The 24,681-nt window shown below is 37.5% G+C and overlaps 1 protein-coding gene and 1 long non-coding RNA gene across 2 annotated transcripts; one reads left to right on the forward strand and one right to left on the reverse strand.

Annotated features, from left to right (window-relative positions):
* The first annotated feature begins 352 nt into the window (after positions 1–352).
* LOC127553127 (uncharacterized) lies at positions 353–7,381 on the forward strand. Its single transcript, XR_007951668.1, has 2 exons — positions 353–2,363; positions 3,607–7,381. It is a non-coding gene; the product is annotated as an uncharacterized LOC127553127 (long non-coding RNA).
* Positions 7,382–19,561: 12,180 nt separating this feature from the next.
* RPL37A (ribosomal protein L37a) lies at positions 19,562–24,362 on the reverse strand. The gene is made up of 4 exons (XM_051983577.1): positions 24,234–24,362; positions 22,568–22,696; positions 21,669–21,751; positions 19,562–19,688 (listed from the first exon to the last, which is right to left on the reverse strand). Exons 1-4 carry the CDS (start codon positions 24,234–24,236, stop codon positions 19,625–19,627), a joined length of 279 nt encoding a protein of 92 aa, XP_051839537.1. The 5' UTR covers positions 24,237–24,362; the 3' UTR covers positions 19,562–19,624.
* Positions 24,363–24,681: the final 319 nt, after the last annotated feature.

Consider the following 24,681-nt stretch of genomic DNA (forward strand, 5'->3'; position numbering starts at 1 on the left):
CTCACTCACCCCTCCCATCCCTATCATCAGGGGCTTCCATGTATGAATATATGTTTAGAATTTAAAAAAAAAGATTCTCATGGTTTAAAAATTTTTTAATTATATTTTACATTCTTCCTTTTATTATCATTCAGTTTGCTTTTTAAGCAGATTTGCTTCAGAGACACACTCATGAATGATTTCTTTTTCTTTGTTGTCTTTGGATTTTGAACTAATTTTAATCCAAGTTTTCTTGCAGATTTTGGAAGAATTTGCTTTCTTTTTAATCTTTCTCATTTTTAAAATTTGCTTAATTAAAAAAAGCTTTATTTTCTTGTAATTCATTGAAATTATATTTTCCCAGTTCTGATTTCTTTAAATCTGATTATAATTCTGTTGTTGTTGTTATTTTAGTCTTCCACGGGTGTGTGTCCCCCTTCCAAAATTTTGCTATTGTAGTTATAGGTTGATTTTATTATAAATTATTTCTTGTTAATGTTGGTGATTAATGCACTAAGTAGGTATTTTTATGAGAATGTGTACATATATGAGTGGTATCTAATAATTGGTATATATTAATCACAACTATTTTCCCATTATTCTCTGCATGTCATTTTGTATTGTCACTAATTAATGTTGCTAATTTTCTATTTGCTATATAATAACCGCATGCAGCCATTGATTCATTGTTATTATCAATCACATAGAACTGCATTTCTAATACTTGATATTTTATATATCATTATGGATTAATTTATTGAAAAAATGAAGCTGATTTGATTTCAATATGTTGTCATATTATGGGCGGAAATACAAGCAGAAGTCTCTTGATGCAACATTCTAAAAATCACCAAGAAGAACTATAAATAGAGGTTTGGAAAAGAATTCTTAGCAATATGGCGCATACGTTCTGGACAACTCTCCCAAAGTCAGACCAGATACATCCTTTGTTCCAGGTTCTACGATATACTGAGGGTTTGTGGTTTGTTTCTTCTCTAAGGTCGTTGGGCTTCTGCTCTCACTCCACTTTAGGCACTAACTAGTGAGTAGAATCCCAGTTCCATTTAACTACTTAACATTAATTAGCTCTTACAAAGGAATGTTTATTTCAAAGATAAAGCCTTAACAAAGTACACAATCTTCCCCTCAACACCTCAGGGACACATTCTTAGCTAACACGTACCAGTGCTAACCTACAAGAAAACAAATAAGTCTTTTTTTTTTTTTTTTTCTATATATAGATGCTAGCCTGGAAAATTCAAAAGGATAATAAAAGTCACTATATATAACTGATGGTATTTACCAACAGAGGAATGGTGATGGTGAAATCTGGCACCTCATACACAAACTGAAGTTCTTGGCTCGGAAGTGATTTGTCAATGAAAAGTTCAAAGACTATGTAGATGAAACAAAGATGAAGCAAAGTTCCCGGCATGGTCTGCAAACAATTCACTAACATATTTTCACCAGTGCCAAGAGGTGGATGGCAACACTAACCAACAATGAATTTTGCCTATACTACCATGGAGTGAACACTAATGTGAACACAGAAGTTATGTTCCAAAGGCCACATGATACTTGAAGCCATGGTAATTCTAAGTCACAGCTATTAAATGAAAATTCACAGAGCTCAACTACAGATGAAGCTAAAAGCTTAGGACTTTCTCCAGATAGCACAGCATCAGTGTATATAAGAATCTCATTATATTGAAACAACTTTCTGAGGTCCATGGTTATTTGTGAGAAAAAATCAGATGGCTGCAAGAAGTGATACAAGTCAAGAAGCAGGAAAGTTCCATTCCCTAGAAGGCATTTTACAGTTGAGATAATGGGTAGTGTTGATGTACAATAGAGAGCTCTATTGTTGTTGCTGCTGTTGCTCATCCTTCATTTTCAAAGAAGACCAACGATTTTAAATAAGAACTATACAAAGTCATCAGCTTCACTCTTTCTTCCAGAGCCATTAAAGTCCAGTGAAAGGACAAAAGCAAGATGGCTGGCATTGGCTTGAGATTGCAGTGGATGACGTTGGCTTCTTTTATGTCTGATCAGGTTATAAGCTCTTCCTAGCACCTGCTTCAGTCACCTTCATGGCTGTTAAAAGATATTGTTCTCATTCATCCATTCCACCAGGAGAAGTCTTGATATAGACACATACCCCTAACTCACCAACGTCAGTTCCCTCACCTTTTCAGAATCCCAGGTGAGAGTTGGGTAAAAGTGGACACCAAAGATGGATAAGCGTCTCTGAAAAAGTCTTGGAAAGCCTTCACAACAATGTTTCTAGTTTTCCCCGAACACACCAAATAAGTGAAAGAAGAGAAATAAAGTAAGAAGATGGAGGAAGATACAATAAAAGAGACAGAAAAGGAACAGTCAGATAGGTAGGAGAAAAAGCCAGGTGAGAGTGGAGTCATGAAAATTTAAATAGAAGGGAGTCTCAAGTTGGAAAAAGTGATCAAGGCTGCAGAGAAGTCAAAGAGAATGAAGATTGAGAAGAAGCCATTTGATTTGGCAGCTAAGAGATCATTAGGATTATTGGAGAGAGAAGTTTGAATGGAATGATAACAATGAAAGTAAGATTGTAACAAATGAAGAAAGGAACTAGTGAAGAGAAAGTGTGTAGACACCCACTGTGGATGAAAAGATCTAAGATGATAATGGCAATAAAAGGATGAAAAGATGGGGGAGACATGGGTATGTTAGTAAGCACTAAGAAAAGGGAGAAGAGATTGAAAATAAGTGAAAAAGGGAGCAGATTGATCGATAGATAGACTGGGTGCAGTGGATAGAGCAGCCCTGAAGTCAGGAGGAACTGAGTACAAAATCTGGCCTGACACATAATACTTCCTATCTGTGTGTCTCTGGGCAAGTCACTTAACTCCAATTGCAGGGGGAAAAAAAAGGAAAATAAATGAAAGAGTGGGGATGATAGAGCCAACAATTTGTTAGAGCAGCTGGGATGAAATGAAATTGCTTCAACAAGTAGAGGGGTTAGTGTTGGGAAGGAATAAGACCATATCATCATGTGAGACAGGGATGAAGGAAAAGAACACAGCAAAAAGTATCTTTATGTGCGTTTAAAAGAGAGACAGAAATATAGTAAAAGAGAACAAGAGAGGTTATGTTCATATATAACCACATACATAAATATATGCACTTGTAAATATGTGTACACACATAGCACCTAGTTAAAAATATATACACACATGTATATATAGTTGCATATAGTTTTATATAATTATATATAAACATCTAAATATCTATCTATATTTATATCTATGTGTGCATATGTGTGTGTATGTATATAGAACATTTATTTATTTGTGTAACAGGAGGATAGTGAATGCCCAAATCACCTAAAATGGAGGCATTCAGATGAGATACTGGGATCTGCTGAGAGACAGAAAAATCAGTGTGCACGTGTGTATATTTTGTGTTAGCGTACCCTTGTGTTTGGAAACAGCGTTTTTCCATCAACTTAGTTACTCTCCTACATTCCAATCTCAGGGTGAAGGATTCATTCTTTCACAGTAGTGGGAGTGGCAGGGAAAGACCTGAATTTAAGCATTGTGACTTTTAAGAAAGAAATGAGGATTTTGGTCTTGTTTTGTTTGTCCTTTTCAGTTTTAGATGCAGAGTGGAGCCCCTGACCGAGAAGATGAAGTCACAGGGACCTTAAAGACTCCAAGCTAGTTGTTGAAGCGAGCCTAGCAGACCTAAGAAACCAGAGGAGTGCAAAGGAAACCCAAGGGAGCCCAGTGGAATTTTAAATTCGAACTTGTTTAGATTAATGCTACGTAGGAATTAAATTAAGCTTAATCCTCCTTCCCTACCAAAGACCCAGGTGGTGTGGGGGTGATTAAACAACCAAGGTACTGGAGAAAATGTTTAAATGCTTATTCTTGTTATATTCCTGAAGTAAAAGTTCCTTTGCAAATGCTAATCCATTGTTAAACTGTTAAATAGAATTGGGGTGCTAATCACTGGATTTCTAAAATCGAATGGGAAGGTAGCCAGTGAAAGTTCTAAACAATACCCCTAAGGGTGCCAGAGAAGAGAGGCCCGTGAAATAACATACTTGATTCTTAAAGTTCAAAGAGTAGAGACAGAGTCAACCTAAGTTATATTTAGATGTTAAAAAGTCAAGAAATCAAACATTTACTTAGCAATTATTATGTGTCAGGCACTAGGCTAAATGCTAGAGACACAAAGAATGGCAAAAACAAAAACAAAAACACAACAGCCTTTGTCCGCAAGGAATGCACATTCTAATAGGGGAGACAAAAACAAAACACAACTATGTATATGAAAGACATCTACAAGGCAAATGAGAGTTAATCTCCGATGCTGCTCTTAAAAGGAGTCGGGAAAAGACTTCTTGTGGAAGATGGATTTTAGCTAAAACCCCAGGCCACCAACAGGAAAAGACAGGCACAGTCAGCAAGAGAGCCTTATTCAAGGAACGCCAATTCCCAAGCCAATATTCCAGAATAACGGAGTTTAAGTGTAAAGAAATATCAGACTGGAAAAGTAGTAAGTGATTAAAGAATTTGTCTGAAACATTGTTTTGAAGAATTTACAACATTGGGGACTTGTGCAAGATGAAAAAGAATGTTAAATCCCCTTCCTCTAAATCCACGAGCATAAGTGGTAGTACTTGCATGTAGGCCCTTTGACTTCAAAATCAGGATGATTGGAGATGGCCTTGAGATATAATAAATATCTAATGTTTAGATAGCCCTGGAGGCCTGTGGAGCCCTTTTCAGAGCTGATCACGCCCCCTTTGATGTCCACTTTCACCTGTGGCTCCAAGAAGGTATAACACACGCAGCGCGGCGGACCGCGGTTAAAAAAATGGGGGCGCGCCAGACGGGTTAAACCAGATGGAGGATAACCCGTCGCGGGGTTAAGGGGGTCTCTTCCCCAAACATGTGAAGACTTCCCTGGTGGAATTGGTTAGATGGAAACAATCTGTTCCAATGGCCATGAAAGTAGCTGAAGCAGGCGCGGTGGAGCACTTAGAGCTTGGTCAGACATAGAAGACAGCAAGGTTATCCATTGCATCCCGGGCCATAGCCCTTTGTCTTACTTTTTATCTTCCCGCTAGACTTCGATGATTCTGAAAGTGAAGCTGAAGATTTTGGGCAACTCTGCCTCACTTAAATCCAATTTACCCATAAGTCAAGATTACTCTGTAATGTCATTGATCAGCTTCAAAAATGAAAAACGAGCATTTCTATAAGTTTTGCAAAGTGCTTTGCAAATATGACCCTAGATTATTCCCACAGCAACCCTGCAAAATAGGTGATTATTATTATTATTATTATCATTATCATCTTACAGATAAGGAAATAGAGTCACAGAGGTCAGAGGTCAGAAATTTACTTAGATTACATACCTATTAAATGTCTGATGCAAGATTTGAACTTGTTTCACTCACTCCAAGTCCAGTACTTTATTCCTAACTCTTCTATAGGAGATATGCTGAATAGGTAGAATCAACAACACTTAGCAAAAACAGATGTAGGAGTTGAAAGAGTGAAAAGATTTGTCTCTTGAATTAGAAAGAAGCTTCCTGAGGGCAGTATTTGAATTTGTATCTCCAGAGCTTAGTGTAACATCTAAATTGTAGCAAATACTTAATATTTGTTTGTTGAGTTAAAAGCTTCCAATCCACTGAATCGTCTTGTATTTTCAAAAAAGTTTCTTTTAGTACAAACCCAGAAAAAACAAAACAGGTTTTGTTTTAATTCACACATGACAATTTTAATTATTTTGAATCTCCATTCTGCAACTTTCAAATATCTTTAAGTCAATCAATTAGAAATATTAGCAACTTCCAAGTTATAGAAATCTGTTAATTCACTAAGCCATAAATTAACTTTTTAGTTTTCTTCCAAATTCATTATAAATACCTTAAATTCTATGATAGTCTCAAATCTCTAGATTGAAAAGGCACAAATCATGGTTTATTCCCGTCTCTCTCTTAAGCTTATTGTGTATTTGTTCTTGATTTCCACACAATCGACATATTAGAAAATACTGAACATGAAACACACTGAAAAATGGAAAGCAGTTTGTATCGATATTAATAAGCTGTAATAATAATGAGCTCCCTTGACCTAAACTTTGCAATTTATAAAGTGCTTTCTTTGAAACAATCCAGTGAAGTAGATAGTATAAACATTATCACTTCTGTTTTAAAAATAAAGAAATTGAATCTCAGAGACAGTAAAAGATTTTTCCCGAGTTTTATAGCTACCAAGAACTGCTGTGAGGCCTCAGACCCCAAATTAATGTAATGAAGCAGAAAGAGCACGGGAACTTTGACTCTGCATTCCCTACGTGATCTTGAAAAAGTCACGTAGGCGTCTCAGTTTCCTTAAATGATGGGGTGATAGAACTTCAAGGCATTTTGCAAACCTAAATCAATCGTCCCTTGATTACCAGTTTAGTCATAGCTCTTTGCAGAGAGATTTGCAAAGAGATTACAAAAGAAAGCTGTCATATACAGCCATTGTTTTCATTAGAAAGGTTCTTAAAATGTGAAAGATATCTGCACAATTATATTGGATCTGATATCTGCATGCCAGTTAGACCTGAATATCATTTCTAAGTCCACTTGCTAACTTAATAATGATCTAACAGAGCCGCTAGAATTGAGTGAAAGGTCTCTCCCTATCATACTAAATGAAATACCGATGACCTTTGATCTCATGCCTTTATCTCTAGGGGCTTAACAGAGACTTTGTAGTTTGGGGGGCCCCTATACATAAATAACTGACTAATCCAAAGTTTACCCACCTACTCACCTGAGATGACAACTTCTTTCTCATTGGTTCCTTCTAGTGATAGCGTGGTTGGGATGGCGCCATTGCGATAGCACCCCGCCAAAATCGATTAGTCGTCTCACCCACATCCCCAGGGGGCCGTGCTCTGTTAGCAAAGGGGATTGGTCCCTCTGGTTCTGTTTATGACATTATTGACTTAAGGTGACCAGAAGTCATGCATTACCCCAGAGTTCAATATTTTAACTGGCCGCTCCTTCCAATTGATGTCCCGCTCTTGTCTTTTATTCTGCCCTTTTTTGGACCCCTTTCCAGAAACATTATCTTCCGCCCCCGGTTCAGAACTATGCCCTTTCTTGCCTCAACAACCTTTATTAAATGTATATCAAATAAGAGAAATACAGTACGCATCTATTAAATCAGAACATTAACCGTCAGGCCTTGTCGAACCAACGCGAGCATTTTTGGTCACTTCCTAAAACTAAGACTCCGTCGCGGTAAACCAGATTCACGGAGTCATGTTTCTTTCTTTTTCCTGTTTTGCATCACCCTCTAGTGTTCAATACAATATCCTGCACATAGGAGCTTTCAATAAATGATCTTTAAAATCATTTGCTTCTGTTTCCACGTCTCCTTGAGGAAACTCATTTATTCTAAATCATTCATTCGGCAGACATGTTTTGAGATTGTAAAGCAATGATGAGAACACTGACCCATTTCAGTGCCTCTATGCTATTTTGTATCTTGGGATTACTCCTCTCCCTACCTTTCCTTATGAAAAAGCTTTCTTTAAGACTCAACTCAAATGCTATCTCTTCTCCCCGCACCACCCCCCAGAACCCCAAGTTCATTGATAACTTTTCCCCTTCAGCTTTCACTATAGTATTTTGATCTGTAACTCTAATGCACTTATAGCCCCCTCCTACATTTCCAAATTTTTCATAGCTTCCTCCTCCACACATACTCTTTAATCCAGTGATATTAGTCTCCTGGTTGTTTCATAAACAAGACACTATCTCAGCTCTGGGCATTTCTGGGGCTCCTCAGTGCCTAGAATTCCCTCTTTCTTCATCCCAGCCTGCTGACTTTCATGCCTTTTTTTAAGTCTCAATCAAATTCCCACCTTCTACAGTGAGCCTTTCTCAAACATTCTTATTTATTATTTCCTCTCAATTATTTCTTATTCACAAGGAAAATAGCTTATTTGTATATATGTGTTTGCTCATTGCCTTCCCCACTAAATGAAGAGCTCCTGGAATGGTATCTTTTTAAATCCCCAGTATTTATCACAGTGACTGGAATATAGTAGTTGCTTAATTTTGACTAATTTAGCTACTTACTAGACTATAAGGTGCTTGAAGGTAGGTGCCCTCTTTAGATATGTCCCCATCACAGTGTTCTGCATTCTATAGGCAGTTTAGGAGCATAGAACTTTTGGTTCACCTCTGTTTTGTTATTGTATGTCATATTATTTCTGCCACAAAAACAATGATAATTGTACTCTATACTTAAGCAGGTAATTAGATCTGTGATCTCATAATTTTAGAAATTCTCTATTCATACAAATTGCAATTGATTTATGTTTGAAACTTTCATCCATAGTCTTCCAAAAATTTGCCACAAGGGATCCACCTAATGTGCCTGATGCCCTCTTTGCTTTCTTACAATATTTCAGGAGTACCAGTAGTAATACTCTAGCAGTTCACATATCATACTTCAATCTCAAGTCTTTATTTGACCAGCTGATCTTATCTTCCTGCCATACAATTCCTTGATGATTCCTCTATTCCTGTGTTTCCTCCTTGATTACAGACTGTAGCTTGCTCCTAACTACTATACGCCTCTCTACACTTTCTGTATGATATTCATTTTTATTTCATTGAAGATAGTGATGTTTTATTTCTTGCTATTATATAGCAATAATAACAAAATGTTAGTGTTGAAAAGATGAGCCTTTGCTTCCATGGGAAGCATGGGTCAATAAAAGAGCTCTACAATTTCCTGAAAGTAGTCCAGCTCACTCTATTCTTCCTGTCCAACTCTGGACCCAGTTCACTGTTTGTATGTATTGTCTGTTCCAGATAGACACACTGTTGGACAAGCTCTGTGGGATGTCTATTTAGATTGTTTATTGAAATCCAGCAATAGATATCCTTCATACACTTCATCTTCCCTATATGGAAAGACAGGACAAGCTCCTTTGAAGGAGGCTCTGCAATATCTTAAGGCTTAATGCAATCTAATATCAGGAGGCTTGATGCAATCTGAACGATGTCAGGTATAAACAGGAGTATCAGAAGGACATGTCTATCCACAGGGAATCCTGGACTTTGCACTGGATCTCCTCCAACACAACATTAGGGAAGGCCAAAGCCAGCAAGATGTATATTTGCCCAATATATTTCCCATTATGATGACATGATGAAGACTGTTTTCATGTCTTTCGTATCTAACCCTCTTTTGAATACCTTATATATGCTTAGTCTCCATTAAAGTCTTACTTGGAAGCAACATGGCACATGGGTAAAACTATAACGATAGAATATATCCACTGGTTGTCCTTTAACGTTAGAAAAGGTTTTCATGCAAACCCAGCAATGAACTGTGTGTCTTTTGCCTCCAGATCAGCCTAGTTAAGCTCTGAGAGGCTCGCCATTGACCATGAAGAATCAATATTTCTACTCTTCTTAGTATTTTAACTTTTATTTAATTTTAAATTTAATATTTTAACTCTTCAAAAACCATCTACTTAGGGGTCCTCAAACTACGGCCCGCGGGCCAGATGCAGCAGCTGAGGTCGGTTATCCCCCTCACCCAGGGCTTTGAAGTTTCTTAATTTAAAGGCCCACAAAACAAAGTTTTTGTTTTCACTACAGTCCGGCCCTCCAACAGTCTGAGGACAGTGAACTGGCCCCCTATTTAAAAAGTTTGAGGACCCCTATAACTAAACATAGGGATTGTAGTCTGTGTAGGTGGAGCAAGGGAATAGAGCCCTGGACCTTGGAATCAGGGAAAAGTGAATTCAATTCCAGTCTCAGACACTTATAGCTTTTTAAGCCCTGTTTGCCTCAAGAATGTTGTGAGGATTAAGTGAGATAATATTTGTAAAGTGCTGGCACATAGGAGGTATCATGTAAATGTTAGCTTGTATTTTTTAGAGAAGACCTAGTCATTGTATTAATTAATTAAATAATTGATTTAAATTGTCATTTTAGATATTCTCTCCATCAGTACAGTTCATGGCCTCTTCATGCTTTGTAGTCCTATGTTATCTTTATTGAAGCCTTTCTGCACAGGAGAGTAAAATCAAAAGGAGTATAATTGACAATTTAGGGAGAGCATCTTTTAAATTATTCTGAGAAATAGTAGGTAGGATCCTATGCATTAAAATTCTAAAGGTGCCATTCAAGAGTGAAATTTTTCATGCATGATAAGAAATGATGAGATTAGAAAAATATGTATAGACTTGCACCAAATAATGCAAAAGAAGCAGAACCAAGAGAACATTGTATACAATGTTACCATTAAAAGAATGACTTTAAGCAAGTAACTCATTTTGACTGTTATAAATACCCAAATCAACTGCAAAAGACATATGAAGGAAAATCCTCTCTCTATTCAGAGAAAGAACTGGTAAATAAAAGTATGGATAAAATGATTTTACATATATATTTTTGTGTCTAATGGTAGCCTCTCTAAGGGGAAGAAGGAGAGGAAAAGAAAAAAAGAGAAAATGATGTTACCTATTAACTTAATTGGATATTTAAATACACATTTAACATAACTATAAATATAGTTAATACTATTTTAATTTTAATATTCTTTCAGTATATGTATGACATTTATATATGACATATGACATTTAAAAGGAAAAGCAAGTTGCAGTTTCATGTGCAATAATCTTTTTTTCCTATTCTATATTAAGAAAATGCTTGTTTTATTTATTAAATTTAGAATAAAATAAATAAGTTTTTTTTTAAAGAATGAAAGTCTGAGGACACAAAGATAGTTCTGAGGAAGAGGAAAAAAACTATCTAAAGAGATTGATATGAATACATAGGGAACTCATCAAACAAATAAAACCATGCCAACTGGACCCCACTACAAATTTATGTTGCATAACTACTACTGGCTTCTCACTTTGTACCTCCCTAATCAATTCACTCTCCCACACACCATGGTTATTCTTCTAACTTTTTTCATCCGTTGCCAAACCTCCCATAGTTCCCCCTCTCCCTAATCTTTCAGTTCTTACCTTACTGAAAAGTTGAAGACATTTACCATGAGTTCCCTCTTCTGGTCTTCTGCTCATTTCATATCATCCCAATGCCTTTGCTACTATTTCTACTGTCACCCCATCTCACATGAAGAGATGGTCTTTCACCTTGCCAAGAAAAACGCATCCATAAGGCACAATCCAAATTCTCTAACAAATCCTTTGTCTATTATTCCTGCTCTCTCACTTCACTTTCCCCTTCCACTAGCTGCTTCCTTCCTGCCTACAAAAACTTCTTCATCGTCAAAATAATCTTATTTGAGCCATTTATCCCTGGTAGCTATTCTCTCATATATCTCTTCCCTTCTGTGATAAAACTTCTTGAGAAAGCCTTCTATTAGAGATACCTCTATTTCTTTTCTCCCACCAATTTGTTCTCTGCTGTATGGCTTCCAAATTCATTATTCAAAACTGCTTTTTCTAAAGATATTTTAATTAGGCAAATCTAATAGCCTTTTCTCAGATTTCATCCTTTTTCATCTTTGCAGCCTTTGACACTATAGATAACACTCTTCTTGAAACTCTCTTCTCTTCTGAGTATTCCTTATAACTATCTAATCACTCCTTTATTTCCTTTGCTATGCTATCATACACATCATATCTGCTAAGTCTAAGTATCCCAAAGGATTCTGTTCTGAGTCTTCTCTTCTTGATTTATACTATTTCACTATCACCCTATGAATTCCAATATATCTATACTGATTTTCAAGTCTACTTGCCTAGTCATAATCTCTGTGTTGACTTCTAGATTCTCCTCTCCAGCTGCTTATTAGATATTTTGAACTGGATTACCACAGATATATTCAAAATTGAATTCTCTAAACATTTACCTCTTCCTAACTTTCCTAATATTGTATCATCACCTGTCCAGTCTCCCAAGTGTCATCTTTCACTCTTCAATTTCTCCCAGTTCCCAAATCCAATGTTGCCAAGGCTTGTTGATTTTATCTTTATAATATCTTTTGCATATACTTCCTTCTCTCCTCTGACACTGTCACCACTTTAATACAGGCTTTTCTCACTTCACACATAGATTATTATTTAAAACACAGGTACACTCATTTTTAACATATTTCCATATGAGTTATGGTGGGAAAGAAAAATCAGAATAAAAAGGAAAAACTATGAGAAAGAAAAAGAGGTGAAAATAGCATGCTTCATTTGGAACTATACCCAAAGGGCAATAAAGCAATGTATTCTGCTGCCTCTTACCTCACTCTGTGTGTATCTCTCTGTTTCAAATGTGTTTCTTGTAAACCATATATTGTAGGATTCTGGTTTTTAATCCATTCCATTATTCACTTTCATTTTGTGGGAGAGTTCATCTCATTTACATTCACAGTTATTATTACCAGCTATGTATTTCCCTCTGTTCAACTTTCTCCCATTTTAACTTCTTTTCTCTTTTCACCCTCTCCCTCCTCTCCAGAGTTTTGTTTTTGATTACCTCATCAACCTGCCTCTCTTCTATCACCACTTCTCCCTTTTCTTATCCTTTTCTCCTACAGTTCCTGCCCTCCCTTCCCCTTTCTCCTCTTACTTCCCTATAGGATAAAATACATTTCTATACCCAACTGGGTGTGAATGTTATTCCCTCTTTGAGCCAAATCTGATGACAATGCTTATCCTCCTCCCTTCTTTTCCTGTATTGTAATAGATTTTGGTATGCCTCTTCCTATGACTTAATTTACTCCATTTTACCTCCCCTTTCCTCATCTCCCAGTATAATCCTTTTTCTACTCCTTAATGTCTTTCCAAAAAATATCATTGCATCAAAGTCAATTTATGTCTACACTCTCTGTCTACATATATATATATATATATATATCCCTTCTAACTGCTCTAATAAAAGATACAATTCTCAAGAGTTAGAACTATCATCTTACCATGTAGGGATATAAACAATTTAATTGCCAAACAATATGTTTTTTTTTTCCTTTTCTGTTTCCTTTTTTTTTGGGGGGGGGGGCTTCTCTTGAGTAGTGTTTGAAGATCAAATTTTCTGTATAGTTCTGGTCTTTTCATAAGAAATGACTAAAAACTTACTAGCTGTATGACTCTGGGCAAGTCACTTAGTCCCAACTGCCTCAACTTAAAAAAGAAAGAAAGAAAGAAAGAACTGAAAGTCCCCTACTTTGTTGAAGATCCATCTTTTCCCTGAAAAATTAAGCTCAGTTTTGCTGGGTAGTTGATTCTTGGTTGTAACCCAAACTCCTTTACTTTCCAGAATATGGTATTCTAGGCCTTCTAATCTTTTATTTTAGAAGCTGCCAAATCTTGAGTAATTCTGACTGTGGTTCCTTGATACTTGTTTCTTTTTTTGGCACATTGTAGTATTTTCTTCTTGATCTTATAGTTTTGTAATTTTGCTACAATATTTCCTGGAGTTTTTCTTGTGGGATCTCTTCAAGGAGGTAATTGATGGATTCTTTTAATGATTAGTTCTGATATATTAAAGCAGTTTTCTTTGATGATTTCTTGAAAAAATATTGTCCATGTTCTTTTTGTTTGTAGCTTTCAGAGTCTAATAATTCTTAAATTGAATCTCCTGGATCTATTTTCCATGTTGATTGTTTTTCCAGTGAGGTGTTTTACATTTTCTTCTATTTTTTTCATTCTTTTTAGTTTGACTAATTTTTGATGTCTCACAGTGTCATTAGCTTCCATTTGCTTAGTTCGTTTTTAATGTAGGATTTTCTTTAGCTAGCTTTTGTACCTTCTTTTCCATTTGGCTAATTTTTTTTTCCCTTCCTTTTCCAAGGTGTTGACTTTCTCTGGCATATCTCTCATTTCTTATTTGATTTTTAAAATCCTTTCTGTGCTCTTTGAAAAAGCCTCTTTGGATTTGAGATCAATTTTTATCCCCCTTTGAGATTTCACATGTAGGCCTTTTTTTTGTCTTCTGAATTGGTGTTTTGGTCTTCTCTATCACCATAGTAGCTTTCTATGGTCAAGGTTCTTTCTTTTTGGTTTCTTGCTCCTTTCTCTCCCATTCCTCCCTAATTTCATTACTTTTAGTTTAGTTCCACGGGGGAGTACTGGGGCATGGGAGGCATTGTCCCAAGATTCTTGTGCTGCTTTGAGCTTTGGCTTTGAGCACAAGGGACTCTTGTCTTTGGTGACTTGATCACAGTGCTGGAACATCCCATACTAATCCTGACTGTGGTTGCCTGGTTTCCTAGGCTGGAAGCTCCACTAGTGATCTGCTCAGCTTCTGTTCAACAGAACTAGGACTAAGGGTTTTTCATTTGCTGATCTGCACTATTGCTAAGATTCTTCCACTGGCTTACCTAGACATTATTTGAGGTGGGCTGTGTTCCCCCTTGTACTTCAATGAGACTGACCTTTCCTGAGGTCTTTTCAAGCTATCTCAAGCTGGAAAATTGTTTCATTCCATCTCTTTGTGGACTCTGTAGTTCCAGTCTCTACTCAGGGGGTTGGTTTTATGTTTTTTTCTAAGGGAAACTAGAGAGACCTCAAGCAATTTCCAGGCACATATGGACTATTGCAATAAATGCCCAAGTCTCTCCTAACCTTCTCCATTCAGCTATCAAAGTGGTCTTCCACTTCACAGGTCTGAATTGTGTTACTCCCTCCCCACTCTTCACCCACACACAATGTATTAAACCTACAATCCTTTGGTCTTCATAGTCCTTTATCTCCTACTCACCTTCCCGCCTCTCTTTTTTATACCTCATTTTTCCCCTAATCCCATCTCATTTACTCTCCCATCCAGTAATACTGAGCTCCTTGGTATTCTTTCAACAAGAAATTCCACATCCTCACTCTGGGCTTTTCACTGACTGTCCTTTATCCCTCCTCATCGCCACCTCTTGACTTTCCCAACTTCCTTCAAGACCCAGTAATTTACTCACCTGATTCCCCCTTTATTCTTGTGCCTTTTCTCTGTTGTTTCCACTTTATCTTGTTCATTTTTGTTTATACATAGATTCTTGCCTGTTTTCTCCTTCCATTATTAGACTGAGAGAGCAGGAATCATCTTTTGCCAGCTTTTCCCAGCACCTAGCACAGCACTTTCAGAAGAGGAAAATTATTAAGGTATAGGGGCTACCGATGACTTACACAAGACAGCATTATCAGAGTTCATGCTTTATCAGTCATGTTCAACTCATATTGCTTGACCTAAACTAAGACATACACATTTCTTGAACTTTAAAGATAACATCTTTGTGTCATATATAATATTTTAGATTAATTTCAATAACTTTTATTAATACTGGTTATATTTTTATTTATTATATCATTAGAAATATGTTTACTTGTTAATATTTATGCAGCACCAATAATAATGGTGAAAGTAGGTGGCTTATCATGTTGTAGGTATGAAGACTATCAGACAGACAGGTCAAGGACCACTGTTTCTCATGTGTTGTGAAAGGCCAGGAGCCATCACAGCTTTTCTAGCTGGGGAGCACCACACCAATGCAGAGAAAATACCTGATATTTGACTCAGAAATCAGTCCTGGACCAGATTGAATTTCAAACAAGACTCCTCTATGTGTGCTTCTTTGCAAATAGGGAACCACTGACGCTTCTTGAGCAGCTAAGTGATAGTCAGAATTGTGCTTTAGGAATAACAATTCAGCATACATATGGAGCATGAGAAGCAAAGATGAAGGAAGACCAATAGGGAGGTTGCTGGAGTCCAGGTAAGAATGGAGAACCTAAATTGGGATGGTTGTAATGTAAGCAGAGGAAGGGAGATAACAGATACTGGGAAACACAACCAACTATATTTTGCACCTATGAGGTAGAAGGAAGAGAAGACTCTTTAGCTATGACACTGGAAGAATGATAGTACCTTAGAAATAAGGAAGTCGGGAAGAGAAATGCACTTAGTAAGAAAGGTAATGAATTGTTTTGGATTCATGCAGCTAGGTGGCGCAATGGGTCTCTACCTATGAAGGCAGTATTGATGTAGCACTACCTACCTCGTGGGGTTTTTTACAAACTTGGAAATGATGTAAAATGCCAACTATGACTACATATGGAGTTTGAGATGCCTTTGGCAGGCCAGAGATGAGAGCTTCATTTGTGAATGTGGAAGTCATCTTTATTGAGATGATAGTTGAGTCCATGAAGATAATGAGATTACCAAAGAAGTGTAGAGGAAAGGAGCCTGAGGAACATTCCCATGTATATGAACGGGACATGGCTGATGAAAGTTGGCTTTTACTCCATAATTCCATTTTAGGGAGAATGCCCCAGCTACATATAGCTTCCCTTTCAGATTGTACTGTGGATTCTCTAGGCTTTTTCTACCATACCTCTGGGAATGTAGTTCCCCACCTTTTTTTTATGATGCCTTGAGTCATTATGTTAGTTCTCAGAGGGCAGGGACATTTCTATTTGTATTCTCAAGAATTAAGAAGGCCTGGGTTCATAGTAAGCACTTAATCTTTGTTGATAATTTGACTGAGACTTGAGAGTGGAAAGTAATTAAGAAATAATTGGAATAATCCAGAACAGAAATGAGGAAGGTCTGAACTAAGGTAATAACTGTGTGAATGAGGAAGGGATTGCATTCAAGATATGTGAAGGTAGAAATAACATTTGGCAATTTTTTGGCATGTGGGAGGAAGGATGATGAAGACAATCTTAAAGTTACAAAATGGAAGACTATAAGATGGTGGTGCTTTCTATAATAGAGAATATGGAAGAGAAGAGGGTCAGAGAGAAAGTTTTGAATTTGTAAACTAAAGATATCTCCGTAACATTGTTTAAAACATACAATAGACAAGGGCATATTTGAGTAATCTGTGCATTTTAAGGGATTTATATATAATAACCATATGAAAGTCAAGTTAAACCCATGAGAACTAAGGTACCAAAAGTGTACAGGTAGAAAGCCAATGACAAGTGATATGAGTAATAAATCACAAGAGATGGAGGAACAGGTGAGCAGCTAGGAAAACAGATAAGAGCATTTATAAGCTCAAAGATTTAGAGCTTGGAAGGACTTCAGAATTTATCTATTTCAACTACAAGAACTAATGCTGAGCAATGACTTCCCAAGATCACAAAGTTAAAAGTATTCAAATTGAGATGCTCTGACTCGTGTCCAGAATTCTTTGCATTGTGCAAAGAAACCAAGAAGAAACCAAGGAGAAACCAGGAAGATGGAGTACAAGAGTAGGAACAGGGATTGACATCAAAAGCTGCTGCTGAATGATGGTTTGAGAAAAGGCCATTTGCTTTATCAGTTGCTTATCTTGAAGTGTGAGGACATTGGGTTTATACATAGAATCCAGACTTTAAGGGTTAAATAGGAGGCAATGAGGTTTTTTGCTAATTAAGTGAGATAGCTAATCAAAGGAGGGATCCTAAGCAAGTAAGCATCAATAGTTGAGACTAAATGTGAAGGTGATTGAAAAGCAAGCTCCCAAAAGGGAAGAAACACAATCTGGGATTAAAGGGATTGGTCGATATCAGCAAAATATGGACAACCAGAATAGGGAGTGTGAACACTGGTTTTATTGTGGGAAACTGCGGAAATCTCAGGGAATTCACTTTGATGGTCTGGTTTTTTCCAGTTAAGGAAGCAAGGTTCTGTTATGGAATATTATTGTTCTGTAAGGAATGACCAGCAGGATGAATACAGAGAGGACTGGCGAGACTTACATGAGCTGATGCTAAGTGAAATGAGCAGAACCAGGATATCATTATATACCTCAATAATGATACTGTTTGAGGATGTATTCTGATGGAAGTGGATCTCTTCTATAAAGAGAGCTAATTCAGTTTCAATTGATCAAAGATGGGCAGAAGCAGCTACACCCAAAGAAAGAACACTGGGAGATGAATATAAACTGCTTGCATTTTTGTTTTTCTTCCTGGATTTATACCTTCTGAATTCAATTCTCCCTGTGCAACAAGAAAACTGTTCTGTTCTGCACACATATATTGTATCCAGGATATACTGTAACCTATTCAACATGTAAAGGATTGCTTGCCATCTGGGGGAGGGGAAAAATCGCAACAGAAGTGAATGCAAGGGATAATGTTGTAAAAAATTACCCTGGCATGAGTTCTATCAATAAAAAGTTATTTTAAAAAAATAATAAAATAAAAATATTCAAAAAAAAATCCTAAATAAAAAATAAAAAGAAAGCAAGGTTCTCATTAAGGGAGTAGAGTATCAGCATAAATGGTGCTTAGGGAAGTCATATCTGGACCCGTTTTATTTGTAATTTGGAAGAGTTAGTATGATTTGTACATTGCAATGAAGATACTCAATGGTTATTGATCATCAACAAACTACCAGCCCTGTATTTTATAATTTTGGGCACTAATGAAAATGTTGACCACAAAAAGGTCAGACAGACAGATCCTGGAGACATAACACTCCTAAGAAGTTCTAGATAAATTGATGCATATCAATCACAATCTACTAGGTTCAAATAACTTAAGAAAATCTGGCTCCATCTCCACCTTGTTCATGGCTTTCTCAAAAGCCTTTTTCTAGGTGTGTACTATAACTTTCCAAAGGAAGAATGTTAAATCAGGCCAGTCTAGTGGCTTAACCAGTTTTTGATAAATCCATGCTAGCTCCTGTTAATGTTCGCAATTCCCTTCCTAAAGGCTATCAAAGCATCCCTATGAAAATGATTTGGTTTTTACCCAGAATTAAAATGAACATCAACCGAATTTGAATACATTCTTTTTAGTGAATTCATCCATTTGCAATACTGTGGCAGTCTTGTTTTTCAAAGTGAAAATTCAGCAGGCACATCAAAGACTGAATCTTTTTTATTTGTATGTCCCGTTATTTTTCCTCTAATTTTCCCAAATGAATATAAAACTATTCAGCAGTAAGCCTCACAAATTATATTCAAAACAAAATTACAAATGTATTGTTATTTGTACACCTAGAAAGTGACAGTCTAAAAAGCAGGAAACTTGTTTCATTATTTTCTTAATGACATTGCAAGTATTTGTTTTTCGGGGTTCTTAATCTTTTATCATAGACTACCTCTTGATCCCCTTGGGGCAACTGGCATGAAGCCTAGAGACTCCTCCTTGGAGTGGTTTTCAAAGTATAAAATACATACTATATAAAGGAAACCAAATATATTGAAATGAAGCTGTAATTTTATAATCATGCTCATCAAGACCCCTTGAATATGCAAGACCTCAAGATCCAAACCTGTATTTTCATTTGTTGAAGAAAAATGTTTCCTTCATGTCTTACAAAGAATTCTGATAAACTAGGTATTGAATGCTAATATTGGGTTTACAACTGAGATCCTGTTAATGGAGCTCTTAAGATTTATACAGCACTTTACAAACATTATCATTGTAGTTTTTGTAGTACCCAACTTTCTAATGCATGTTTATTATGGTTCTCTGTATACACTTTTCCTTTTTTTCCAATTCCTCCCAATTCCATGAGAAAACAGAATCATTCATTCCCACCACCTTCTAGCCCAGTTTTTAAACACACATCCTGTATGACCAACTGTTTGCAAGCCAATTATGAATCAAAGAAACCAAATGTTATTCCATAAATTAACCCATTTATTGTTGGAGTATGGGCTACAGATATTTGATAAAGATTTTACTGGTCTTTCAATTCCTTCAATCTTCTGATGGCAGATTTGACTGTGACTGCAGAGGTGGTACTGGAAAGAAAAGCAACAAAGTAAGATTTTCCAACTTTCCTTGTTTAACACGAGAAAGATTATGAAATCCCAACTAAAAATTTCTTCAAATGCAAGAAATTCTGTCTTTCTTAAGTTTCATCTTAATGTTAAAACTTCTTCTAGGATTTTCTAATGGGACATGCAAAATTACATTCACAAACAATCAATTCTGGGAGGCTTCTTCTTTAAATCTTGCAGAAAATAAAAGCTTGACTATACAGCCTCTATTACTACTGTTTCTGATGATTTGGATGCCAGCAGAGGGAAAAAAAAAAAAAAAAGCAAAATAGGTAGAAAAGTAGAAAGTAAGAGACACACCAATTTTATGAGATAACAATGAAATGGCACTGTGATAGAGCCTACCTTAAAACACTTTATTATACCAATTTTGACTTTTTAAACAGCACCTTGTAAATGCAATTCATTTGCATTTTGATCCTATTGTAGTGACCAAGGCTAAATGTCTTCCTGTGTTGAATACATATGAATGCTGAGAATTGTACAGAAGTGGGACAGGTCCATTCCCAGAGTTTAAAAAAATTTCTAGTGCTCAGCAGTCACAAAAAGCTTTCACATTTGCAACTCAAATTTTGCTAATTTCTGCACAATTTAAAAAATCCTGGGCATCTTGATTTATTAGTCCAGAATAGAGAATGGCAAATTGGAATGAAGAGAGCTCAGGAAACAAGTCTACATACAAAAGAGGAAGAAGCAAGAGTTGTTATTCATGGGATTAGCAATCACTTTTTCATTTGGAAAAAAAAATTTTTTTTGAACACTTCAATAAGGAAGACTTCATTTCTTATACACTATTAGCCTTACTGTGGCTCAGCTAACAGCTTAGACAGCTTCAACTCTAATCTGGGAAAGAAACAAAAACATGTCGAATGTTTCTGAATATATTTTTTCCACTGAGGCAATTGGGGTTAAGAGACTTGCCCAGGGTCACACACCTAGGAAGTGTTAAGTGACTGAGGCAGATTTGAACTCGGGTCCTCTTCACTTCAAGGCTGGTGCTCTATCCACTACCCTAAGTAACTGCCCTTCTGAAAATATTTTAAAACAACTCAAATTCACCTTCGTTATTTACTCATCCTCAAGATACTTGTCATACTGCTCCTTCAGCCACCAAACGTTCCATAAGTATGTAATAAGTTGGCAATTTTATTTCCAATTAAAAAATGGTCAGAATTAAGATTTTGCAGTTTAAATGACATGTCATACTTATCTAGGACTTTGCTTTAATAGGAATAAAACTTATCTCTAGTGTTCTTTTCCAAGCAATGTAACCAGTAGAGGGAGCACCTTTCCTCTTTTCCTTTCCATTCAAAAATGGAGTCCCTCTCCAAATTTCTCCAAATCATTAAATTATGATCAATGATGAATCTTCAGAAATGTTTTACAAGTTAACAAAACCACCAGCAAAATCTGGATGTGATAAGAATTGACTCACTGGGGTTGAGCTAATATTCCATGAAATACACCATGTACACATTTAAATATATACAAACAATATTCTATGGAAATAAAGGTAATTTCAGACTAAGTACAGAAATCAAGAAGGGTCTCATGTAACCTGCATGGTGAGGTGGGGGAGGAAGTGCCCTGCAGACATGAGAGACAGCCTGTACAAAGGCTTAATATACCAACAATTTCCAAAGGAACCCCCTATTCGGACCCATGCAAATTGTCCTACAGCTTCTCCATCTATAGCTCTGCACAATTTATCTCGTTACATTCACAAAGGCAACATCCTTCCTGGCAGGGACCAATACCTGTATATGTATAGGTATGTGTTTTGAGTTGTGAGTACCACCTCAGAAAAACATTATCTGACTGCTGGCATCATAACCTGTCATGGAACATTGTAGGCATAAATGACTTCTGTGGGCATCAGAACTGGACTTAAGCTTTTTAGTTCTGCTCCTTGCACCCACCCACCCTGGGCAACTGACTTACTTGTAGGTCCATGCACCACCAGCTACTGTTTTCATACAGGATCCACAATGCCAGATACCCACGGCCCGTCTCTTCATTTTGGTCTATAAAAAAAGACATTTCCCACATGAACTAACCCAAAGGCATCCTTACAGAACACAAGGAGCTTCATTGTTTCAGCTCTCTAGAAACTGTCAGATGTAATGCTCAGTTCTGGGCAATAATATCACATCCTCTCCTTTAGAATGCTTCTCCCCAAAGTATTAAAAACTTCTAGTTAACAAAAGTTTATTATGACTTCTTTCAAAAATTTTTGCCATTTTCCACTTAAACCTTTAATAACTGTAAATTTAGCTTCATTCCTAACAGTTATATTTATGTAATCACTTTCAACAACTTTTAGGCAGGGAGCATCTTTATTAAGACTGCTTAAGGCCACAATTAGACAAGGACAGCTGGAATTTTAGAAGGGTAAACTTGTAAACTGCCTCACATTTCACACTTGACAACTAAGAGTTCTATAGTAGGAAAAAACAACAGTGGCTATTTGTTCTTTCCCCTTTATGTTTCATGTTCCATCTCCCATTTCATCACCTTTGCTCAGGGACTCCAGCCCTATGTGCTCCTCCCCTTCCCCTTCTAATCAAGGTTTTTATCAAAAAGCCAGGTGATTAGTGAACCTCAAATTCTTATTTTCTCCACTTAAGGATTCAAACTCCCTTGAAGACAAGGACTGTTTAGTCTTTTTTTCTATCCCTAGGGCTTAGTACAAGGAGAGGCACAAAGAAGGCATTTAACTTTAAAAGGTTAGTTTTAATGACTAAAACAAACAAACAAACAAAAAAAGGGAGGGAGCAAGAGGGCAGAAAACAATACTATGGGTGATGAGTGAAGTTCTAAAATCAGTCCCTATCCCTTACCTTGCCACAGAAGGAGCAGGTATACTTGGCATGCTGGCTAATTTCAATTTTCTTCACCATTTTTCTGAGGGACGCACCGTAACGTGTTCCATATTTACCAACAATTCCGACCTTCTTGGTACGTTTAGCCTGTGATGGTACAATTGTAAGAAGATTTAAGCACTGAACCTTTTTAAATGAACATTTCTGTCTTCAAGAAGTTTATAACTAAATGAAATCAAGAAAATTCAACAATTCCTTGTCATCTGGTGTTGAGAACCAAATTGACCAGGAAAGGGTTTCTAAGTATCACAGCAAATAAAACGATGCATTTGAAGTCAGGAAGCCCTGAGGTCAAAGCCAGCTTCAAGCACTTTAAATGGAAGAGACTCTGGGCAGGTCACCTCATCTGTCAGGCTCAATCTCTTCAATATAATGGAGATTATAGCACCTCCTTGCCCTAAGAATCAAATGTATTTATAGTAAGTTTTATAAACTTTAAAGCATTATAATAAATGCTGGGTATTACTTCAATTACAGAACAAAGCATGATACAGACCAAAGTAAGAATGGAGGGGGTCAGTCAGTAAAGACCTAATCCGACCTCAATGACCGCAGATAACCCTTACAAAGACAGAACTCTGTACAGGAAGAGAGGTAATGTAATCAATAATCAATATTACTGTTATCCAACTGCTAGACTTGGTACTAGGATACAAAACAGTTCTTGCTCTCCAGGAACTTACAAATACAGATGAAATCAAATGCCATCCCTTACAGAGGGTCCAATGCATTTTGTACACATTAAATTAGCACAGAGTACAAAAGGAACCTGGAAAAGAATTCTGCCGAAACTCGAAGGAATTTGGCAATAGACTTTTTCTAAGCGCTCCGTTACCAACTCAGTTAACTTATACAATCTCCCTTACATTGGTTGCACGTGATCTAGCCCACGAACTCCTAGAAAAGGGGGATTTTCTCCCTTTCCCCTCCAACCCCTGCCCAACTTTTTTACAAATATCATCTCATTTGATCCTAACAACTGGGAGGGGGGGAGGGGGTGTTGGTGCCATTATCACACGCTTTTTTTCCTTCACTCATGCCTAACTCTTCCCGTTCCCAATTAGGGTTTTCTTCGTAAATAAGCTGGAACAGTTTTGCCATTTCTTTCTCACTTTCCAGATGAGGAAACCGAGGCTGACAGTCAGAGGCCTTGCCTGACTCCACTCAGTCCTCCGAAACGCCTAACTCAGCTCCTCGCAAACAGCAGGCGTCTAATGGGTGCTTCCAGGCCGGCTGCACACCGGCCCTATGGCTAGCGTGGTCGTAGCGGGGGGGGCACTAAGGCCGGGGCTTCCTTCCTCCTCCTTCACTCTCCTGGGCCTCCCCACTGCCCGTTACCGGTTCCCATCCTCCCGCAACCCCCAAGCCCAGCCGGGGAAGGGGCCTCCGCGTAGGCGCCTCCCGGGGGCGCAGGCGCAGTCGCGCAGCCAGAGCAGGCCGCGCGCAGCTCCCTGGGCCCGAACCCTGGGCAAAGGCCACCGCGGCGGCAGAGGGCCGGGCTGGGGTAACGCTAGTAAGGCAGGGGACTGAGAAGGAGGACGGGGATATTCTGGATCAGAAGGGGCCCAGGAGTGGGGTAGATTGGGGCGGATGGAGGGAGGCCTAGGGCGGAGGAGAAACTTACCATGTCGACAGCCGTAGGGCCGGAGCTCGGAGAGGAAAGAAACTCGTGCGCACGCGCGCTTTCTGCGCCCAGGCCGGAAATGAAGGTCGTAGAGGTGGGGCTAGATAGCAACAGAACTCTATGGTTGGGCTGTAAAAGCTAAGGATGAGTCCTCCAAGATGCTCTTCCCTCCTCTGGGCGGGACGCTGCGAGCGTTTGAAATACAGTCACCGAATATTAGATCTAGAAAAGATTTCATAGGATATCGTACTTAAAAATAGGAGACCATACAGCCACAGAATGCTAGTCTGGAAGAGATTTCATAAGGATATAGGATTTAAACATAGGAGGAGACCACTCAGTCACAGAATATTAGATCTGGAAGAGATTTCGTGGGAATATAGCATTTAAAAATAAGAGACTACACAGTAACAAAATATGAGATCTGGAAGCGATTTCATAGGCTATA

The sequence above is a fragment of the Antechinus flavipes genome, chromosome 3 (genome assembly GCF_016432865.1).
Source record: "Antechinus flavipes isolate AdamAnt ecotype Samford, QLD, Australia chromosome 3, AdamAnt_v2, whole genome shotgun sequence".
Classification (NCBI taxonomy): domain Eukaryota; kingdom Metazoa; phylum Chordata; class Mammalia; order Dasyuromorphia; family Dasyuridae; genus Antechinus; species Antechinus flavipes.

What these genes read in the sequence shown, in the direction of transcription:
- RPL37A (XM_051983577.1), bottom strand. An exon ending in CCTGCTCCTTCTGTGGCAAG is followed by an intron (nt 21,752 to 22,567) that starts GTAAGGGATAGG and finishes CTTTTTTTATAG; the next exon opens with ACCAAAATGAAGAGACGGGC. An exon ending in GGTGGTGCATGGACCTACAA is followed by an intron (nt 19,689 to 21,668) that starts GTAAGTCAGTTG and finishes TTTTCTTTCCAG; the next exon opens with TACCACCTCTGCAGTCACAG.